This window comes from Nycticebus coucang, chromosome 22 (genome assembly GCF_027406575.1).
Source record: "Nycticebus coucang isolate mNycCou1 chromosome 22, mNycCou1.pri, whole genome shotgun sequence".
Classification (NCBI taxonomy): Eukaryota; Metazoa; Chordata; class Mammalia; order Primates; family Lorisidae; genus Nycticebus; species Nycticebus coucang.
The window spans coordinates 55,605,644-55,627,010 of record NC_069801.1 but is presented as its reverse complement, the minus strand read 5'-3'; the positions used below and the strand labels follow the sequence as shown (position 1 = coordinate 55,627,010).

At 38.6% G+C, this 21,367-nt stretch overlaps 1 protein-coding gene across 6 annotated transcripts in view; it reads left to right on the top strand.

The window, feature by feature from the left end:
- OMA1 (OMA1 zinc metallopeptidase) overlaps positions 1-21,367 on the top strand; it is a 67,491-nt gene that overhangs the window by 20,860 nt on the left and 25,264 nt on the right. For all 6 annotated transcript variants that reach the window (XM_053576756.1, XM_053576757.1, XM_053576759.1 and 3 more), the window contains 2 exons: positions 427-555; positions 4,407-4,481. In XM_053576756.1, the coding sequence (XP_053432731.1) occupies positions 427-555; positions 4,407-4,481 (204 nt within the window). The remainder of the gene's footprint in view (positions 1-426; positions 556-4,406; positions 4,482-21,367) is intronic.

The window sequence follows — 21,367 nt, the reverse complement described above, 5'->3', positions numbered from 1 at the left end:
TTTAGGAACTAAAATTGCCCAGGTTTTATTCCTCGTCCTTTTACTAATAGCTGTGTGAATTCAAACAGCTCTTTTAACCTCCATTTCAGTTTCATTAGCTATAAAGTAGGAATAATTGTACCCACCTTACAATACAGTTATACTTGTTAATATATGAAACTGCAGGTGAATAACCTCTGACTGATATAATAAGTGGCTCTATAAGTGCTAGTCAAGTGAGTGAATGGATGCGTAAGTATGAAAAAGGGAAGGGAAAAACAGATCAGGAAAGAGTAAGCTCAGCCAAGGAAAGGGGAACTCGCCGTTTCTGTTGGTGAAGGTCAGTTAAAAACATGTAATTATTTAATGTGATTACACATGATGAACTGGAAAATCTAAGCTGCTTTAATTTATTAAATGTACTTTCATTATTTTGATTATTCTCAGGCAGAAAAGGCTAGCTTGGTTCATTTACTGGATTTCCTAGGCATGATTTTTCTCACAATGATTTGGGCCGTTTGTCCTCGAGACAGTTTGGCACTTCTGGGCCAGTGGATACAGTCTAAATTGCAGGAGGTAAGTCTGGCACAATAACCTGAATTTATAATAGCTTTTGGTGAGGATATTTTAGTATTAAAAAACAACAAATACCAAAGATATTTTCATATTTATCATGAATTCTGGGTACTAATTTTTAGTGTCTTCTGTTTTCTCACTTTTAGGGGATATTCTTATATATGAACATTTAAAGAATACTGCTGTCTCTTCAAATGGTGGCTATGGATGGGTTAGAAGGTGTTGGCCACTTTTGGCTAATATCATTTTTTTAAGTGTGGTTCTTGGTCTTACAGACAGAAAATGTACTCACTGACCCTGCCTTTCCTTCTGGCCATGGTCTATATGTACCAACTTAATGATCCCTGCTTTTCTCCAATACAGTCATGCCTCGGTGGCAGTGGGGGATTGGTTCCAAGACCTTCCATGGACACCAAAGTCTGAGTGTGCTCACGGCCCAGATAAAAAAAAAAAACAGCATAGCATTTGCTTATAATCGATACACGTCATCCTATGTATTTTAATCATCTCTAGATTACTTACAGTACCTAATACAATGTAAATATTATATAAATAACTGTTATGCTGTATTGTTTTTAAAATTTATTATATTCTTGTTTTTTTATTTTTTGAATATTTTACATCCTTGATTGAGTCCGCAGACACAGAGGGCCAATTGTATTTGTATTCTGATAGGGTGTTCTGAGTCCCTCATTTAGTTCAAAGCACTACACCCGGACTTGCAGTCTTCATAACTGCATTGTTAACCATGATTAATTATTTTATTTTGCATCTTTCTTCAGACATTTCTTCTTTTCCTGGGAGGTTTGCTTATTTAGGAACAATCTGTTATTTGTTTATTTAATGATTTGTGGAGCACCCATCCGAGGGCCATCTGGGTGCTGTTTAAATCTAATGTGTAAAATTCTTTGAGACAAATTGCTTTTGAGATTGAATAACTAGTCAGTATTATAATTCGGGTTCCTTTATGTTGAAGTAAAGGTTTTTAAAGAGAAAAAGAAGGAATGATTGTTGCTCAGGTTATAGGACCTCCTATTTGAATTTTGTTTCTGTCACTGACCTGCTGAGAAGTCAAAGGAATTAATGTGCTTGTCTCCATCTCTCTATAGATTGCCTCTTCTGTAAAGGTATCAAGATTTGGTCATAAGAAAGATAACATGGGCCGGGTATGGTGGCTCACAGCCTGTAATCCTAGCACTCTGGGAGGCCCAGGTGGGTGGATTGCTTGAGCTCAGGAGTTTGAGACCAGCCTGAGCAAGAGTGAAACCCTACCTCTACTAAAGATAGAAAAACTGAGGCAAGAGGATTGTTTGAGCCCAAGAATTGGAGGTTGCTGTGAGCTATGACACCACGGCACTCTACCCAGGGTGACAGCTTCAGACTGTCTCAAAAAAAAAAAAAAAAAAAAGAAAGATAATGTGTATCTCTTTCTCCTTTGAAATACTTGATAAATGCTGCCATTTCAGTATAATTTTTCACTTTAATAATAAGGCTAGAAATAAAATAGGAATGACTTCAATTTACATTCTTTTTCACTAAACCAAGGCCCTCAATAATTTTGGTGATGAGATGTTTTGCCTTAGATAAAAGCTTGCTTACTATGATTGGAGAGCAGAAGGGAATGCAGATTGTAAAGTCATTACAGAGTGGAACTGCCGATATCCATCTGCTAGTCATTTGTTGTGAGACCTGAATGGTACGGTTACGGCAGGATTTCTTAGCATCAGCGCCATTGATGTTTTGGGCTGGGTAACTCTTTGTTGTGGGGAGTTGTTCTGTGCGTGGTAGAATGTTCAGTAGTTTAGTAGCATATCTGGCCTCTACCCACTAGCTGAGTGTTTTTCAGCCTTTTTTTTTTTTTTTTTAAATCTCACAGCACCCTTGAACCTGTCTATAGTTAAAGCTTCCACGGCACACTTAAATTACGTTGATCAACAAAAAGAGAAAAAAAAAATACTTACTGTGCTTTGAACTTCTTTCAAAAATAATTTGATTAATGATCTTAAAAATTTTTGTGGCACACCGGTTGACAATCACTGGACTAGATGCTGGTACTCTTTCTTACTTGAGTTGTGACAATTAAAAATACCCTGTGGCTCAGTTGGTAAGGTGCCAGCCCCATATGCTGAGGGTGGCGGGTTCAAACCCGGCCCCGGCCAAACTGCAACCAAAAAATAGCCAGGCGTTGTGGCGGGCGCCTGTAGTCCCAGCTACTCGGGAGGCTGAGGCAAGAGAATCGCCTAAGCCCAGGAGTTGGAGGTTGCTGTGAGCTGTGTGAGGCCACGGCACTCTACCGAGGGCCATAAAGTGAGACTCTGTCTCTACAAAAAAAAAAAAAAAGAAAAATACCTCCAAATGTTTACAAATGTCCCAGGGAGACAAAATCAGGCCAGGCTGAGAACTACCAACTTAAAACATTCAGCGTAGTACCTTCCTGGCATGAAGGGAGGACTCAGGAAATATGAGTGACCGTTACTATTTGTTCACTTATTCCTTTCTGCAACTCTAGGAGGTTGGCACTGTTACAAGTTTCATTTTACATATCATACTACTGGCAAAGGGGGTGAACAATTAGTCCCTTTAACTTAAGTTATTCACCAAACTTTTCCTTTTGTTTCTTTTTTCTTTCTTTCTTTTTTTTTTTTTTATTGAGGGAGAGTCTCACTTTGTCACCCTCCGTAGAGTGCGGAGGTGTTATAGCTCACAGCAACCTCAAACTCTAGGGCTCAAGAGATTCCTCCCAAGTAGCTGTGATTACAGGTGCCCGCCACAGTGCTGGGCTAATTTTAGAGATGGGGTCTTGCTCTTGCTCAGGCTGGTCTCGAACTCCAGAGCTCAGACAATCCACCCGCCTCATTCTCCCAAAGTGCTAGGATTATAGGTGTGAGCCATGCACTGTCCTTAAAGTCCAAGTTTTTCATCAATATACTATCAGTAGACTTGATGGGGCACTGTAGACTTCTCATGGAGATGGAAGACACTTCATGATACAGTTGATCAACCTAAAACAGATGTGATTGAGAAGGATGGAAGTCCTAGTTCCTGGTGACATACACATGCATCTAATGGTCACATACTACGGATCAGATCAATTGTATTATTTCTAGCTGTCATAAACATGTCGCTACCTTAGAAAGATCATTTCCCCAGTTAGCAGCTCTTTTCTTAAAAGTCCTGCCTATTGATCCATCCTTTATAAAGTTTTAGTACTTAATGGAAATTAGAATTTAAGTGGAAAGCATTCACATAAATAGAATTAAGAAAATTACAGTTATGGTATCTATTTGTATTTTTTTATTGAAGTTGGAAAGAAACTTTCTTCCAACTAGTCAATACTTAGAAAGGAAGGAAATTAAGATAATTTATCAAAGAAAGAGCATTCTGCTATGTAGTTAATTATTTTACTGAAATAAACCCTCTAGTAGTGTCACTGGCTATTATATACATATGTCTTCTCAATTTTCTTCTAAAACTGCAAGACCAAAATATTCCTTGACCATATGTATTAAAAGCCCTGCATCGATGAACTTTCACAGGGAAACTGCAGCTCAGTATGTGGAAACTGTAATAGGAAAAACAGAAGAAAACTACTTATGATACTACATCCTGTCTGGAAATTTATAGGCATGGCTTTTTCTATTCTTTCCATGTTTTGAAAGTATTAATCTCTAGGGATGAAATAAAGGCTGTGTTTACATTTTATACCATAATGCTTCTTTAAATGTTAATCAGAGAGAATATAAAACATTTTATTTTAGCTATGCCATAAAATTGATTTTAAAAAATCTTAGTTGTTCTTTTTGTTGTGATTAAGTTGCCTTAATGGAGCTTTTCTATCCTGTTTTTCTTAGTATATGTTTCACAGACCGTACAGTAGAACGTTGGAGGCGGAAGCTGACAAAATTGGACTGCAGCTTGCTGCAAAGGTAAAGTCTTAGGATTTGGGAATACAATGTTTACATAGTAAAGATGTGTGTGTGTTGTCTTAATGATGTTTGACGTGAACACAGAATGAGTTGGACTGGGTTAACCTTTGTATAATTTCTATTCTTCTGTCCAAGTTTGAAGAGTATGGACCTTGAAAGAATGCATACCTAAAGAAACTCACTTAACTCCCTTCTGTATTTGAGGGTGTATTATGTCTTAGAACAGTGGTTCTAAACCTTCCTAATGCCATGGCCCTGTCGCAACCCACAAGTTGAGAACTGCTGTCTTAGAATATATAAGATTGTAGTAATTATTAGGTTATATTTTAAAAGTCCTAATCTTTTATTGGAAAGGATTTTTTGCATGTATGAGTTTTTTGATCATAGACACTAAATACATAAATCAATATTTTAAAAACATGATTATATAATGTATCATCCTACCTCCCAGTCATTTCATTTTTATTTTTATTTTATTTTTTTTGAGACAGAGTCTCACTTTGTCACCCTCAGTAGAGTACTGTGGCGTCACAGCTCACAGCAACCTCAGACTCTTGGGCTTAAGCGATTCTCTTGCCTCAGCCTCCCAAGTAGCTGGGTCTATAGGCACCTGCCACAATGCCCGGCTATTTTTGTTGCAATTGCCATTGTTGTTTAGCAGCCCGGGAGTGGTATCAACCCTCCACCCTTGGTGTATGTGGCCAGCGCTGTAACCACTGTGCTATGGGCACCGAGCCAGTCTTTTTAAATTTATGCCTTCTGGAAAGCTAATGCTGTCTTTATTTTATTCCTGAGGAGGTTTTTTAGTAAATAAAATGTAACTATTTCTCCCACTTGGACAAAGGTTAATCCTATTGCAGTTACGATCCTGGATGAGCAAATTGAGTTTTTACCATTTAAATAAAAAGTAAGAGCATAGGTATTTAGGTTATTTTTGTTGTAGCAGACGACTTTTTTTGTTTTGGTCAGCCACAGAGCACAGCTCTGGACATTTAAGTTGGTTTTGTTACAGGTCCTCTATATTCTTGATTATTTTTCCCCCCTTTTCTTGTTACTGAGAGAGTCTTGTTATGGTTATAGATTTTCTTTTTTTCCTTTTAGTTATATCAATTTTTCCTTCGTATATCCTAAGATGAGTTCTCGTATACCTATCTGGAACTGTTAAGTGTTCCTGGTGGATTGATCCTTTTATTAGTATTAAGTCACTCTCTATAATGCTCCTTGCCTGCCTCACCTCTCTTTTGGTTAGTGCCCTTAGGACTGTATCTCTTGGAAGCAGGACATAGTCATTTGGGTTTTTTAAAATCTTTGTTCTTTTGGGAGTCTAGATGTGGAGCACATTTTCATGAATGTATTGGTCTTTATTTCATTTTCCTTTGTGAATTGTCTTTTCAGATATTTTGTCCATTTTTAAACCGAATCATTTGTCTTCTCATTCTTGAGTTGTAAAAGTTTTTTTTTTTTTTTTTTTTGTAGAGACAGATTCTCACTTTATTGCCTTTGGTAGAGTGCTGTGCCATCACAGCTCACAGCAACCTCCAGCTCCTGGTGTTAGGCGATTCTCTTGCGCTGGGACCACAGGTGCCCCCCACAACGCCCGGCTATTTTTTGTTGCAGTTTGGCCGGGGCCAGGTTTGAACCCACCACCCTCCGTATATGGGGTCGGCGCCCTACTCACTGAGCCACGGGTGCCACCCGAGTTGTAAAAGTTTTTTATATACATGTTGGATACAAGTCCTTTGTCAAATATGTGTATTGCAAACATTTTTTCTCATTCTATGTTTTTTTAATTTTTTAAATGATTTTTTTTTTTTCTTTTTGAGAACTTAGAGTCTTACTTTGTTATTCAGGCTAGAGTGCTATGGCCTCAGCCCAGCTCACAGCAACCTTAAGACTCCTGGGCTCAAGGAATCTTCCTGCCTCAGCTTCCTGAGTAGCAGGGGCTACAGGAGCCTGCCACAATGCCGCAAATTTTTCCGTGAGCCACCACATCTGGCCTAAATGATGTATTTTGAGCAACAAAAATTTAAATTTTGATGAAGTATAATTTTTCTACTTTAAGCAGTTAAAGCTGTACATTTTCTGTTGCTTATTACTTTAACTACATCCACAGATTTTGATATGTTGTGCGTTATTTTCATTTAAGTCCGAATGTTTTCTAATTTTCTTTTATTTCTTTGTCCATGGTTTCAGAATTGATTCATTTAATATATAGATGTTTGGGATTTGTCTGATGTTTTCTTGTTTATTTCTAATTTAATTTCTTTGTGGTCGGAGAACATATTCTGTAGGATTTCAGTGTTTTAAAACCTACAGAGACCTGCTTTATGATGCAGCATTTGGTCTGTCTGATGATTGTGCCACGTGGAAACACTGTGTATTCTGTGATGAGTGTGTGTTTTGTATTGTCAGTTACATTATGGTGGTTTATAGGGTCATTCAGATCTACATCCTTCTGTTTTTTTTTTCTACTTGACTACTTGTAATTGAGAAAGGAGATTTGGAATCTTTAAATATAGATTCATCTGTTTTTCCTTCTAGTCTATTAGTTTTTGTTTCATGTGTTTTGAAGCTCTGTATGAGGTGCATGCACATTTGTGGCACTATTTTTTTCTTATTGCTCAATCTTTATGACATATCCCTCTTTGTTTCTGTTGTCTTAAAGTCAGTTGTATTTGACGTTAACACAGCCACTCCTGCTTTCTTATGTATTACTGTTCACTTGGTATATTTTTTTCTACCAATTGATCTTCAGCTTCTTGAATTTTTGTATTTGAAGTATATCTCTTATAGATAGCATATACTGGGTTCTTTTTTATTTAGTCTGACAATCTCTACCTTTAGCTTGAAGTGCATCATTTATTTATATTTATTTTAATTATTGCTCTGGTTGTGTTTAGGTCTGCCAAATTCCTATTTGTTTTTTATTTGTCTTAGATACTTTTTTTTTGTTTGTCCTTTTTTGCCTTGTGAGTTAATCATATTTTTTTGGTATTTTATTTTATCTCCTTTGGCTTTCTAGCTGTAATAGCTCTTTGCATTATTTTTTAAGGGTTCCTCTTGGAATCACAATATGCATCTTTAACTTACCCAGAACTATGTGAGGTTAATATTGAATAGTTTCTGATAAGATATAAGAACCTTACAATGGTATATTTGGCAGTCATCAAGGATTTCGGCACAGATGGAGCTTACCCTCATAATTTTCTTGCTTCTGAGGATTTTCTCTAAATTTCCAGCTGTGCTGCTGACTTGAGGTTCTGTCCACTGAAACTTCACGACCTGGAGGCTTCAACTTTTTGTTATCCAGGTTGAGGCCTACACTGAGTTTAAAAAAAATAAAGCAACAGACTCACAGCTCTGGTCCACACGGTCTCTGTCTTTTAAGAGCCGATTTCTCTGTTTTCTGCCTGCTTTTCTATAGCTCCACCATCACATCGCTGTCATAGTTCCCCTTTTCATGTCGGATGCCAGTCAGACATTTGGGTGGAGCTCACGCAGAATTTCTCTTCCCTTTTGTTCTCTCACTGTCACAACATCCTACTTTAGATTTCTTACTGCTTTTCTGTATCTGAACTATGTTCTGTGGAACTTCAGCTGGTGAGGCTGTTGTTTTCCACTACCATTTTTTTGTAGCTTTGTCTTTGGAGGCTGAACCTCAGACCAGAAAGCCGTGAACTCTTACATCTTATCACTTGTAAAGTTTTTCAGTATTAAATTTTTTCTGGCTTCTGTTTTACACACTTTCCAATATCTTTAAATAGTTATTATTTTAAATCGTTTTTATAATTACCATCTGCCATAGGATTCACCCAACCACTTCCTATTAATGCTGTCAGAAACTTCACATTCTTTTAAAGAATATTTTTGTGGGGCATAACATTTTAAATCGGCAATTATTTCCTTTCGGGATGTTCATAATTACATTCCGAGGTTTCCTAACTTTTATTTATTTATTTATGGAGATGTCAGCTGTCAGTGTATCTGTTTTCCTTTGAAGACAATGAGAGTTGTCTGTATTTGTCTGTGCTTTTCTGTAGTTGACTGCATTGTCTAGTTGTGGTTTTCTTTGTATTTATTGTGCTTGCTGTGGCTTTATACTATGTATTTTCCACCAGGTTGGGAAATTCTTAGCCATAGCTTTTAAAATATTGTCCTTGCTCCATTTTTTTCTCTTTTCCCCTTCTGAGATTTGGCTTCACATATGCATTAGACTTTTATATGTCTTCTGTATTAATTTTTTTTTTACAAGATGTTTCATCCTTGTTTATTCGTATTTCAGCATGTGTGCTTCTGCTGCCTGTTTTATAGTTCACTAATCCTGTTTTCAGTTTGTGTCCCTTCTGCATTAAAGTCGTCGATTCAACTCAATTCAACTGAGTTTGAATTTTAGCTGTTGTGTCTTTTCATTCTAGAATTTCCATTTTATTCTCTTTTATAGATTTCAGTTCTTTTTGAAATTCTCTGTTTTCTCATCTTTCTTTTTTTATGCTTTCTTGAGTCTATTAATCTTAGTTTTTTCAAATATTCATGTTACTCTCTGAATTATCTCAGGTCTCTTTCTGTTGTCCGTTTTTGCCTCTGGTCTTGTTTCAGAGCCTGAGCTGGGTCCTTGTAAGGTGCGCTCCCGTTCCTGAGTGTCACCATCGAGGGAGGCCTCCCGAAGACCTGGGGCATGACCAAAATCCTTCTTCTGTAGTGGTCCTGAACTTTAGTTTTTGTTCTCACAGTGCCACGGGACTGTTGAAATCTCTACTCAGTTTATGAGCTACTTTTTGCTTCACTTCTGTACCCCTTGCCCTAGGCAGCTTACGAATGACCTCCGTGAACTGCCATCAAGTGTCATCTCTGTGACTCTCTTGCCTTTCCCATCTTGACTTCTGAAATCTGGCTGTCTCGGTGAGCATACTTCATAAGTTTTAGTTTTCTAGTCCTGTCAGACAGCCAAAAAGCTTTCTCTAGCAATCTTTTTCTGCTTGGATTTCTGTTGAGTTCTGTCATCAGCCTCTAACTCTTTACTGCTTAAAATTCAACAGAGTCCCTGTCGGGAAAGGAAGAGAAGGCTGGACTTATCTCAGTGAGCTTCCCATTTTTCTGAGATTTTGGCTTCTCTCATCTTAGCTGTCTTGGTAACTGCGAACCTTTGAACAGTATTATTTTTATTTTATCTATATTTTCTAATTGTTTTTGGCAGGAAAATTGACCTGTTACAAATTGCAAGCTCACCGCTAGTAAAGGAAGTCCCTTTTTAGTCTTTTTAATAGCTACCTAATATTTTGTAATATTGATAATCCATTTAATTATTTAACTGTATTAGTGACCATTTGGGTTATTTCTAGCTTTTTTGTTGTAAATAATTTTGAAAAAGGCATCCCTTACATGCATGATTATGCTATTGGAGCTTTTATAGCTATAGAATATATAAGTGGGATTTCTAGAATTTTTTTTTTTTTTTTTTTTTTTTTTTGCAGTTTTTGGCTGGGGCTGGGTTTGAACCTGCCACCTCTGGCATATGGGGCTGGCGCCCTACTCCTTTGAGCCACAGGCTCTGCCTTTCATTTTTATTTTTATTTTTTTAATTTATTTATTTTTATTGTTAAATCATAGCTGTGTACATTAGTGCAATCAAGGGTCATTTTTAAAAGATACTCTCAATTATTCCAAAATGTTAGTAGCAAATCTCACCAGAAGCATATGAGAATGCTCTTTTTATATAACCACATCAGTACTGTTTTCAATCTTTAATTTTTGTCAATTTGGACAAAAATGATATCTCATTGCTTTTTAAAATTTGCGTTTTCTCACCTCGTAGTGAAGTTGAACATGTTGTCTCGGTTTTGTCAGCTATTTTATTTCCTCTTTTGCAGATTTTATTATGTCTTACTGGGCATATTTTAAAAAATCAAGTACTCTAGGCTCCACGCTTGGAAATTCTGAGTCAGCAGTTAGATGATGAAGCTCTGTTCTAAAAGCGTTTAGGAGTTGCCGCGTGATTCTTCCCCCAGGCAGATCTGGAAGTTACAACCCTGAGTAATCAAATGCCAGTTTTGTCTTTTGGGGTGACTTGGCAAATTAGATTTTCTGTGTTTGTTAAAGTAGAAGCATGAAATTAGAGGAGTTAGTAATGAAATATTGAAATGTCTTTGGTTGTGGGAGAAGAAGTAGGCAGGGTTGGTGTGCTCCCACTTAACGGGCACAGTATAAAGGGATGTAGCACAGCCCTGGGTGTGGGACACAACTACGGCAGGGACGCCACCTAACAGATGGGGACATTGTAGCCTAGTTGTTTGTACCCTCACATTAACCTGAAATTAAAAAAATAAAATAAACTCCTTTGGTTTTTTTATGATATGCAAGCCATTTTTTAAAAAAGCATATTGCTGGGGAGCTAAAGCTATGATTTAATTTTCCAAAGCATACTAACTATTGCTGTGTTATATAGGAGGTGATCTTTCTGCCTCCCGAGCTGTGGCACTGAACTCAGATTCGCAGAGGCAAATCTCAGGACCAAACTTCGGTATTTCTTTTCCCAAGGATCACAGTCTTGTTCTACCTGTTATCTGTCACCTGCAAACTGCTGCCTTATATGTTTTGTCCAGCTTTATAGTTATTGATGGTGGGAGGCAAAATCCAGTAGCAAATACTCTGTCACGGTTGGGAGTAAAAGCTTCTGAATTTGTGATTCCTGATTGTCCATCTCTCATTAGAAGATAGTAAGAAATTCATCGGAAGTTCTGCCTACATAGTTGTGCTGGGATGTGAGCTTTCCTAAAGGTGATAGGACAGTGAGGAAGCTTGCTCTCTGGGGAACTTCAGTCTACCTCTGCGGCCACTCAAGTGCCTTTGTAGATGAATCCTGTAAAACTGGTTGTCACTGTTTGATGCTTGTGAGGGGAGGAGGTGGGGATTCCTATTCATTGTGGAGACAGTAATTTTCTAGTATGAACCTTATACCTCAGCCTTCCTTATTGGGTGTTAAATACTGAACCTTTCTGGGGTCCCCACAGTTTGGGAGTATCAGTCAGTTGCCATGGAAGCAATACAGCATCTTGATAACGCTTGAGCTTTGGAAGTAGACTGCGTTTGAGACTCTGCTCTGCCGTAGAGAATCCTGGGTATGTGATCTCGGGCAAGTTATTTATCCTTTTTGTGCCTCAGCTTTCCTCATCTGTAGGACAGGAATAATCCAAGCACCTATCTCATAAAGTTAATGCAATTACAGGCCTTTGAGCTCCAGTCATTTTATCCTCTTCTCTGTTTCACAAGGATAGTGTCTCAAAACTCATAGACTCAATATTAAATCCTTGATTTCTGCTCACATCTATTGCTTTTCTGGTTTACCCTCTAGTCTCTTTTTGGGGGGATGGGAGAACCCTACTTAGTTCTTGCTTCTTCTTTATCATGTGCATCTAATTTTTCACCAGGTCCCGATAATTCTGTCTAGACTGAATTTCCATCTCCACCACTGGCTTCTCTCACCTGCACCAGCCTTCTTAGGGCTTTCATTGACTGTACTCATACTTTTTCCCTAACCTGCTGCAAGTAAGAAGCAGGTCCCGTAAGCTAGGATATTAACCACTTTCTCAAGGTGAGACTTACGTGGGTGGATGTTGGTCGACACTTGCCTCCAGACTTTCCACTTTCTGGGCTGACCAACCCTTCACTTCAGGTAGACACGTTTTAAGACAGGTCTTAAAGACTCCGGTGCTAGCACTTCCGTGACGCGTGATGTTGATTTTCATTCTCTGATTGAATATAATTACTAGGTTATAGGGCTGCATCCTGCCTTTAGGTGGTCAGAATGTAAGTGATAGAGACATTCAATAAATAAATTTAACCAAGTCTGAAGTATCATGATAAGGACGTACAGAGACATTCATTCTATGAGAGAATCTAGAGAAGTGGACATAACTTTGTCCATGGAGCAGGAAAACGTAGTCCAGGAGTTAGACTGGGAAGGAAATATTTAGAACAGAGATCTGAAGGGTAAAGACTCATCATCCTGGTAAGGATCTTAATGGGAGGGAGGAGTGTTGGCATGGCAAGTAGCATGTTCAAAGCAAGAGAAACAACAGCCAATTCCAGGAATTGAAAGTTTACTATGGCTAAAATGTGGACAGAGTTCAAGAGTGTCAAAGGGAAGAGATGAAGCTGACAGGTAGGCAGGGGCTTATTTGTGAGCAATTTTAAGCATTTTCTAGCTTATCCAGCATAGATTAGGACTTCAGGATACACAGTCAAGACAGGACAGACTTGTGATCAAGTTCTTGTCTTTTCCTCATGACCACAGGCAAATTAATTCACATCTTCAAGTCTGTTCTTTAGCCTGGAAAGCAGGAAAAATGATAGTCCCTCCCTCAAAGAGTTATTTTGGTCATATTGGACCTGACTTTTATTTGTGACTTTCTTCCTTTTTGTGGGGTTCTTGCCATTTGATATTCAAATCACATAACATAACCCTCATTTTCCTTTTTTCTTTCCAAGGCAACTTTCTGGTCTTAGCCTGGCCCCCCTCAGTGGTAGCGTGTCTGAAAGGGAGAGCAGGCGCAGACCCGGCCCAGTCAGGTGGTGGCTGTAGTCATCTCTGTAATTTAAGAAGTCAGCATCCTGATTTTATGTCACTCTTGTGAGCTTGCCTAATGGGAACTCTTCCTGGGAGATGTGTCTGTTGGTCGTGTGCTGACCCATTGGATTTATGGGCTTTGCAGGCCAGGAGCCAAGCATAAGGCAGAAAATCCACTAAATGAAGATGCTCAGAAAAGCTGGTCCACCTTTTCCAGGGTTCGTTCTTGTCCTGCTCTGCTGTTGGCTGTCAGTGAGTTTAATCTTGTATGCTTAAATTTTTAAGGGGTTTTAATTCTTCATTTTGGTATTTGTCATTATGTAAATTATTAGAATGCTTAATTAATATAGTTAGTTTTAATAATAACCAGTAGAACCAAGGGATGAATAAAGCATAGGACAACTATGGATGGACGTCCTGTTACATCTGATTTGTTGGGTATGCATATTTATTTGTCATTTTAAGGAAATTTTGACACTTTACAGTCATTTATAGAATGACTTTTTTTTTCTTGATTTCACAAGTAACGAAACCATCCATTTTTATTCTTGAATATCTGTTTCTTAAATCTGAAAAGGAAAACTAATTTTTTTTTAGTGGTTTTAAATCTGGAGGGGCCCCTCCTATTGTTTCTGGTTGTCACAGTGGTTGGGGAGGTGGGAGAGGATTATTGGTGTTCAGGGGACAGGGCTAGGGAGGACAAAGTGGTTTGGAGAGCCCTGGCAGGGAGGAATCACCCACCCCCAAAGCCTGTAAGTGCCCCCTTTGGAAAACTGTTCCCTGGTCCCTTCAAGTAACTTGAGATAACCATGCCGATAGCACCATCTAGTGAGGGAATTAGGTAATGAGCCACATCTACCTTCATCACAGAAGGAAGGGAAAATGTAAAATTCCAGTTTATGTCAAATAGTAGATTGTAGAATCATAGACTTTTGGCACAGTAAGGAAAGTTGGAGCTAATTTAATTTACCTCATTTTATAGTTAAGGAAATTAGAACCCAAAGAGGCAAAGTGATTTGTCTAATAACCAATCCCTAGTTAGCAGGAAGACCCCTGGTTCTTCTTGTTTTCCAGGTTAGTATTCTGAGCCTTTATCAGAGCAAACGGACTACCTTTGTGTTTTATTTGGGTTACTGTCTTAGGTTCTTTGTCTAATGATTCATTTACGAAAGAAAAAATAATAAATGAGAACATCTTTTAATAGGTGTGCTATAAAGTAACTTTCTTAATCCATATATTATGCCTAACATTTGAACCTCATTTTATCACCCAGAGAAAGAAGGGAGGACTTTTTTTTTATTGTTAAATCATAGCTGTGTACATTAGTGCAATCAAGGGGTACAATGTGCTGGTTTCATACACAATCTGAAATATTCTCATCAAACTGTTCAATGTAGCCTTCATGGCATTTTCTTAGTTATTGTATGTAGACATTTGTATTGTATTTCATTTTTAGTTGCTATGATTTGAGTTCTTAGTGCTACAATACTTCACCTAAGATAGAGGGAAATTTATACATGAAAATTCATTTAAAAATTTATTGTATTGATTGATGAAGTGACATGCTGACAATCAAAAGAGGGGCCAACAATCTTTAAAATTCAAAATAATGTAGTTCTTTCATTTCTCCTTCATGTTGAGACACACAGGTATTTTTGGTAAACCAAGCTTTTTTTTTTTTGAGTCGCTCTGGGTAGAGTGCAGTGGCGTCACAGCTTACAGCAACCTCAGACCCTTGGGCTTAAGGGATTTTCTTGCCTCAGCCTCCCATGTAGCTGGGACTACAGGTGGCCTCTACAACGCCCAGCTGTTTTTTGGTTGTAGTTGTCATTGTTGTTTGGCGGGCCTGGGTTGGGTTCAGACCCGCCAGCGCTGGTGTATGTGGCTGGCTTCTTAGCTGCTGAGCTGCAGCTCCGAGCCCAAGCTTTCTTTTTTAGTGAGAGGGATTGGCAAATACTGAGAGTGGCTCAGCTGAAAAGTGTTACCTTTATTTGGTAAAGAGCAATTTTAAATTACTGACTATAAAAAATGTTTTTCAGAGAACTGGGTTACAAAATAAAATAAGCCTTAACAAGTGATGCCATCAGCAGTATTGGAAAACGATGAGTTTATGAAAGTGTGTGAGACTGAATCGCAGTAGTTTCCTGGGAGGCTGTGCTGGCAGTGATGGTGGTGCTGATAACAATGATGATCATAATGAGAATAATAAATAACATTTTTTTCAGAGCTGGGTAACATAGCAAGACCCTGCCCATACTAAAAAAAACTTAGCCCGGTGTGGTGATGTACACTTATGGTTCCAGCTACTCGGGAGTCAGGGGCTGGGGGATCTCTTGAACTGTGGAGTTCAAGGGCGCAGTAAGCTGTGATCGTGCATTACCCTCCAGCCTTGGAGACAGAAGTAAGACTCTGTCTCAAAAAGAAAAAATGTTATTGTTTCGTATCTTGGACACTATTCTGAGTGTTTGTTACATGTGTTATTAATTCTTTTAACCTTTATAACAATTCAGAAGGTATAGGTATAACAACCATTTTTATAGCTTTCAGTATCTTTAAATCTCATCCTGTAATAACCTTAGTGTATTTTTCTAGCTCTAGGAATCCAACTGCCCTTCCGCCACAGTCCTTCGTAGTATTATCTCGGAGGATTATTTTACATATTATGTGTCTCCATGGACTACAAGACAGTGTGCCAGAAAGACTGGGACAAGTATAGGGTATTAATGGCATTCTAGAAAAAGATGCAGATTCATTCATTGTCAGGATTTACCTCTTAAAAGGGGGTGAGGACTGACAGGAGTTTTGTTGGAGAGTCTAGTGCAGTGGTTTTCAGCCTTCCTAATGCCGCGACCCACAGGTTGGGAACCGCTGGTCTAGTGGGTACTGACAAGATATATTGCTCATCTCTCTATTTCTCTTGAAAATTTTTGGTACAGGTAGAGTTATAGGTAGGCTTCCCCTTGGTCTAGATCCGTTAACACATTTTTGTCTAGTATTGTTTTGTCATGTGGAGATGTTAAAATTCTAAGAAAATTTCTTACACTGTTGTATTCTTTATTACTATCTTATCCACTGAGGTTCTCACAGAATAGTAGCAAATTCTGTGTCAATTAATGCCCCTTCCTGTATATTCATACATATTCATGTTATAGTCTGGGTCGTACTAAGTTGTCACCAAACATAGCATCTCGCGATTACCAGAGGCCTCTGGTTGCTCACCAGTGAAAAGGAAGAGTTGAAATAGAAGTGTCCGCTGTATTCTGGGTTCTGGACTGGGTGCTTGGCAAGAGTTATAATATTTTATCCTGATAAGTTGAGTTTTACAGATTAAGCTGAGGCTCTTGGAGACTAAATTATTGTCTCAGATGTACAAATTCTGGACCCAGACTGCTTGGATTTGAGTCGCCTGTTGGCATTGTCACTTGTGACCTTTGTCAAGTTACTTAATCACTGCAGGCTTTGGTTTCCTCATGGGATCAGTAAGATGAAAGTAATGATAGTAACTATGTCGTGAGGCTTTCATGAGGATCGAATGAGTTAATACAGTGAATTAATGTTTATAATACACTGACAACAGTGCCTGGCCCACAGTGTCATAGAGTGACTTTTTAAATAACTGATGTTTTGAACCCAGATGTTTCTGGTTCTAAAACCTGTCTTTCCCTTATCTCAGTTTACTGCCTCAAAAGTATTCCAGGACCAGTGTGTTTCACTGACACCTATTTTCTTACGTTTTCTGGCCAGCCGTGGCCATTATTCTGTGTTAAGAAAGGTCAGTTACCTAGAGACGCATCTCTTCTTTCTTGATGTGTCTCCCGGTGATTCAGAAACAGAAGTTCCATAGTTTTTATGGAGGCAAATGAATGATGAACTGAATATTTATTTTAAAAATGTTTTTATTTTGGTCTATAATTGTTACTTTTCCTTTCTTCTCCTTTTTGTGGTAAGAACATTTAACATGAGATCCACCCACTTAAATTCTTAAGTGTACAGTACAGTATTCTTAACTATAGGCACAGTATTGTAGAAAACATGTCTAGAATTTATTCATTTTACATAACTGAGACTTTTTACGCATTAAATAGCAACTTCCCTTTTCCTTCTAATCCACGCCCCTGCAAACATGGTTCTAATCTTTGCTTCTGTGCATTCTATGACTTTTTACCACATGCACGCGGAGTCCTGCAGGGTTTGCCCTTCTCTGCATGATTCTTTCACTTAGCCTAACGTCCTCCTCATTTACCCATGTGGTGGCATAATGCAGGATTTCCTTTCATTGGTAAGGCTTAACAATGTTTTATTGTATGTTTATCTCACCTTTTCTTAACCCATTCATTTGTTGATGAACATTTAGTTTATTTCTACACTTCGGCTGTTGTGAATGATGCTGCAGTGAATGTGGGAGTGCGTGTCTGTCTCTGAGATCTGGATTTCAGTTCTCCATTCACGGAAGTGGGATTTCTCAGTCATGTGGTAGTTATGTTTTTAATTTTTTGAGTAACCTCCATACTGTTTTCCGAGGTTATACTATACAACCTTTATGGAAAATGTGATATGAACATACATGAAAACATTGTTAAGCCTGTTCCTCTGTACAACAGTTTGTTTCTTCACATCCTTGCCAGTGCTTATTTTTTGTTTAATTAATTAATTAATTAATTAATTTTGGTGATACTCATCTTAACCAGTATGAAGTGTTATTTCATTGTTTGACTTGCATTGCCCTAATGATTTATGTATTGAACCTTTCCCCAAATGCCTGTTGTCTATTTGTATGTATTTTTTTTAAGAAATGTCTATTCAAGTTCTTTTTTTTTTTTTTGTAGAGACAGAGTCTCACTGTACCGCCCTCGGGTAGAGTGCCGTGGCGTCACACGGCTCACAGCAACCTCTAACTCTTGGGCTTACGCGATTCTCTTGCCTCAGCCTCCTGAGCAGCTGGGACTACAGGCGCCCGCCACAACGCCCAGCTATTTTTTTGTTGCAGTTTGGCCGGGACTGGGTTTGAACCCGCCACCCTCGGCATATGGGGCTGGCGCCCTACTCACTGAGCCACAGGCGCCGCCCTATTCAAGTTCTTTGCCCATTTTTTCTCTTCCTTTTTTTTTTTTTTTTGAGACAGAGCCTCAAGCTGTCACCCTGGGTAGAGTGCAGTGGCATCACAGCTCACAGCCACCTCCAACTCCTGGGCTCAAGTGATTCTCCTCTCTGCCTCCCAAGTAGCTGGGACCACAGGCTCCTGCCACAACACCTGGCTATTTTTTGGTTGTAGCCGTGATTGTTGTTTGGCAGTCCAGGCTGGATGTGAACCCTCCAGCTCAGGTGTATGTGGCTGGCACCTTAGCCACTTGAGCCACAGGCGCCGAGCCTTCTCTTCCTTTTTTAAAATTTCAGAATATTAAGGGGTTCACATGTTTTGTTTATATACTTTGTTTTTGTGCATATTGAGTCAAAGTTATACACTTTGTGCCTTTACCCTGTTTGCCCATTTCTAATTGTTTTTTTGTTTTTGTGCTATTGAGTGGTAGAAATTCCGTATATATTTTGTACATACATATATACACACACACACATACACATCTCTATATATGTATGTATGTACACATACAGTGTGGCCATAGAGTTCATGTGCAATTTAACACATACTTTATGGCTGCCGTGTATATTCCTCGTGTAACCCTGATCAAATATGTGATGTACAAATATTTTTCCATTTCATAGGTTGTTTTTTTTCCTCTCTTGTTTCCTTTGCTATTCAGAATCTTCTTTTTTTTTTTTTTTGTAGGAAAGGTTTTTATTGGTGAGGGAGGGATGCTGCAGAGCAGCACCAAGGAGGAGAGAAAAGGAGAGAGTAGAGGGGAGAAAAGAGAGAGAGAGAGGAAAGGGGGGCGAGACAGAGGAGAAACTGAGAGAGACAGGGAGAGAGCCAGAATCTTTTTACTTTGATGTAGTCCCACTTGTCTATTTTTGCTTTCGTTACCTTTGCTGTTGGTGTCATATCCAAGAAGTCCTTGCTAAGTCCAGGAGTTTTATATAATAGTTTCAGGGCTTGAGTTTAGCGTCGAGTCCCTGTTGTGTTGGTTTTTGTATGTGGTGTAAGATAAGGGTTTTATTCTTTTGCGTGTGGAAATTTGTTTTCCCAGCACCGTTTGTTGAAGAGACTGCTTTTCCCCTGTTGTGTATCTTGGTACCTCTGTATGAGCCCGACAGGGCTCTCCCTTCTGTTCAGTTGGTTTAGCGGCTATCTTTAGGCTGGTGGCATACTATTACAATTGCTGTAGCTTTGTAATGTATTTTGAAATCAGGAAATATGATGCTTCCAGCATTTTTCTTCTCAAGATTGCTTTGGCAATCAGGATCATTTGTGGTTTCATATGAATTTTAGGATTAGTTTTTCTGTTTCTATTAAAAAACACACAGTGGGATTTTTGATAGGCATTACACTGAATCTGTAGCTCACTTTGGTTCTTAGGGGCATTTTAACAATATTAAGTCTTCCAGTCCAAGAACACAAAGTGTATTTCCATTCATTTGAGTCATCTTTAATTTCTTGCACCAGTCTTTTTATAGTTTTCAGTGTACAACTCCTTCACCTTCTTAGTTTATTAAGTATTTTTTCTTTTCGATGTTTTTATAAATGAAATTGCTTTCTTAATTCCCTTTTTAGTGTATAGGACATAACTGATTTTTTTTTTTTTTTTTTTTTTGTAGAGACAGAGTTTCACTTTATCACCCTTGGTAGAGTGCCGTGGTGTCACACAGCTCCCAGCAACTTCCAACTCCTGGGCTTAGGCGATTCTCCTGCCTCAGCCTCCGGAGTAGCTGGGACTACAGGCGCATGCCACAACGCCCGGCTATTTTTTTGTTGCAGTTTGGCCAGGGCCGGGTTTGAACCCGCCACCCTCGGTATATGGGGCCGGTGCCCTGCTCACTGAGCCACAGGTGCCGCCCGGACATAACTGATTTTTATATTTTGATTTTTGTGTCCTGACTTTACTTGTATTAATTTATTATTTATTAATATAAATATTTATACATACTTATATTTATTAGTTCGAACAGGGTTTTTTGCAACATATTTACAGTTTTCTACATACATGATTATGTCACCTGCAAAGAGAAATCATTTTACTAGTGCCTTTCTGATTTGGATGCCAGTTATTTACTTATTTATCTAATCACTGGTGGCTGGGACTTTAGCCTTCTTTTAGCCTTTAAACTTCTTTTAGGAGTTTTGTGTAACAGCTTCAGGTCTTGAGTGTAAGCCTTGAATCCATTTGTGTTGGTTTTGTATATGGTGTAAGACTCACAGTACTGTGTTGAATACAAGTGGCGAGACAGGGCGTTCTTGCCTAATCCCTGGTCTTAGGGGAAGAGCTTTCAGTTTTTCACCATTGAGTCTGATGTTGGCTCTGGGCTTTTCAACATGGCCTTTATTGTATCATGGTAATGTACTTTTTTCCCTACTCCTTTAGAGTATTTATCGTAAAAGGGTGTTGAATTTTGTCCAGTGCTTTTTCTGAATCTATTGAGATATCATCTGACTTCTGTCCCTTACATTGTATATCACATTAATTGACTATTGTGTATAATTCTTGATTCCCAGGGATGAATCCTAGTTGGTCACGGTGTATCATTCTTTACTATGTTGTTGAGTTTGGTTTGCTGGCATTTTGCTGAGGATTTTTGCGTCTGTGCTTCTCAGGGATAGTCTCTTTTAAGTTTCTTTTCTGGTAGTGTCTTTAGCTATCAGAATACTGCTGGCCTCATGAAATGAAGCATTGTTTCCTCTTTTAAAGTTTTGGAAGAGGCTCGGCACCTGTAACTCAGTGGTTAGGGCACCAGCCACATACACCAGGGCTGGCATGTTTGAACCCGGCCCGGGCCTGCCAAACAACAATGACAACTACAACAAAAAAATAGCCAGGCGTTGTGGCGGGCGCCTGTAGTCCCAGTTACTTGGGAGACTGAAGCAAGAGAATTGCTTAAGCCCAAGAGTTTGAGGTTGCTGTGAGCTGTGATGCCACTGCACTCTACCAAGGGCGACATAGTGAGACTCTGTCTCAAGAAAAATAAATAAATAAATAAAGTTTTGGAAGAGTTTAAGAATGATTGGCGTTAACTTTTTAAATGTTCTTGGGAGAATTCACCAGTGAAGCTGTCTGGTCATGGGCTTTTCATTGTTGGGAGATTTTTGATTTTTGTTTCAATCTACTAATTAGTCATAGATCTGTTTGTATTTTCTGTTTCTTCCTGATTTCGTCTTGGTAGGTTGTCTGTTTTTTTGGAGTTTACCTGTTTCTTTTAGAGTAATCTTAGGATC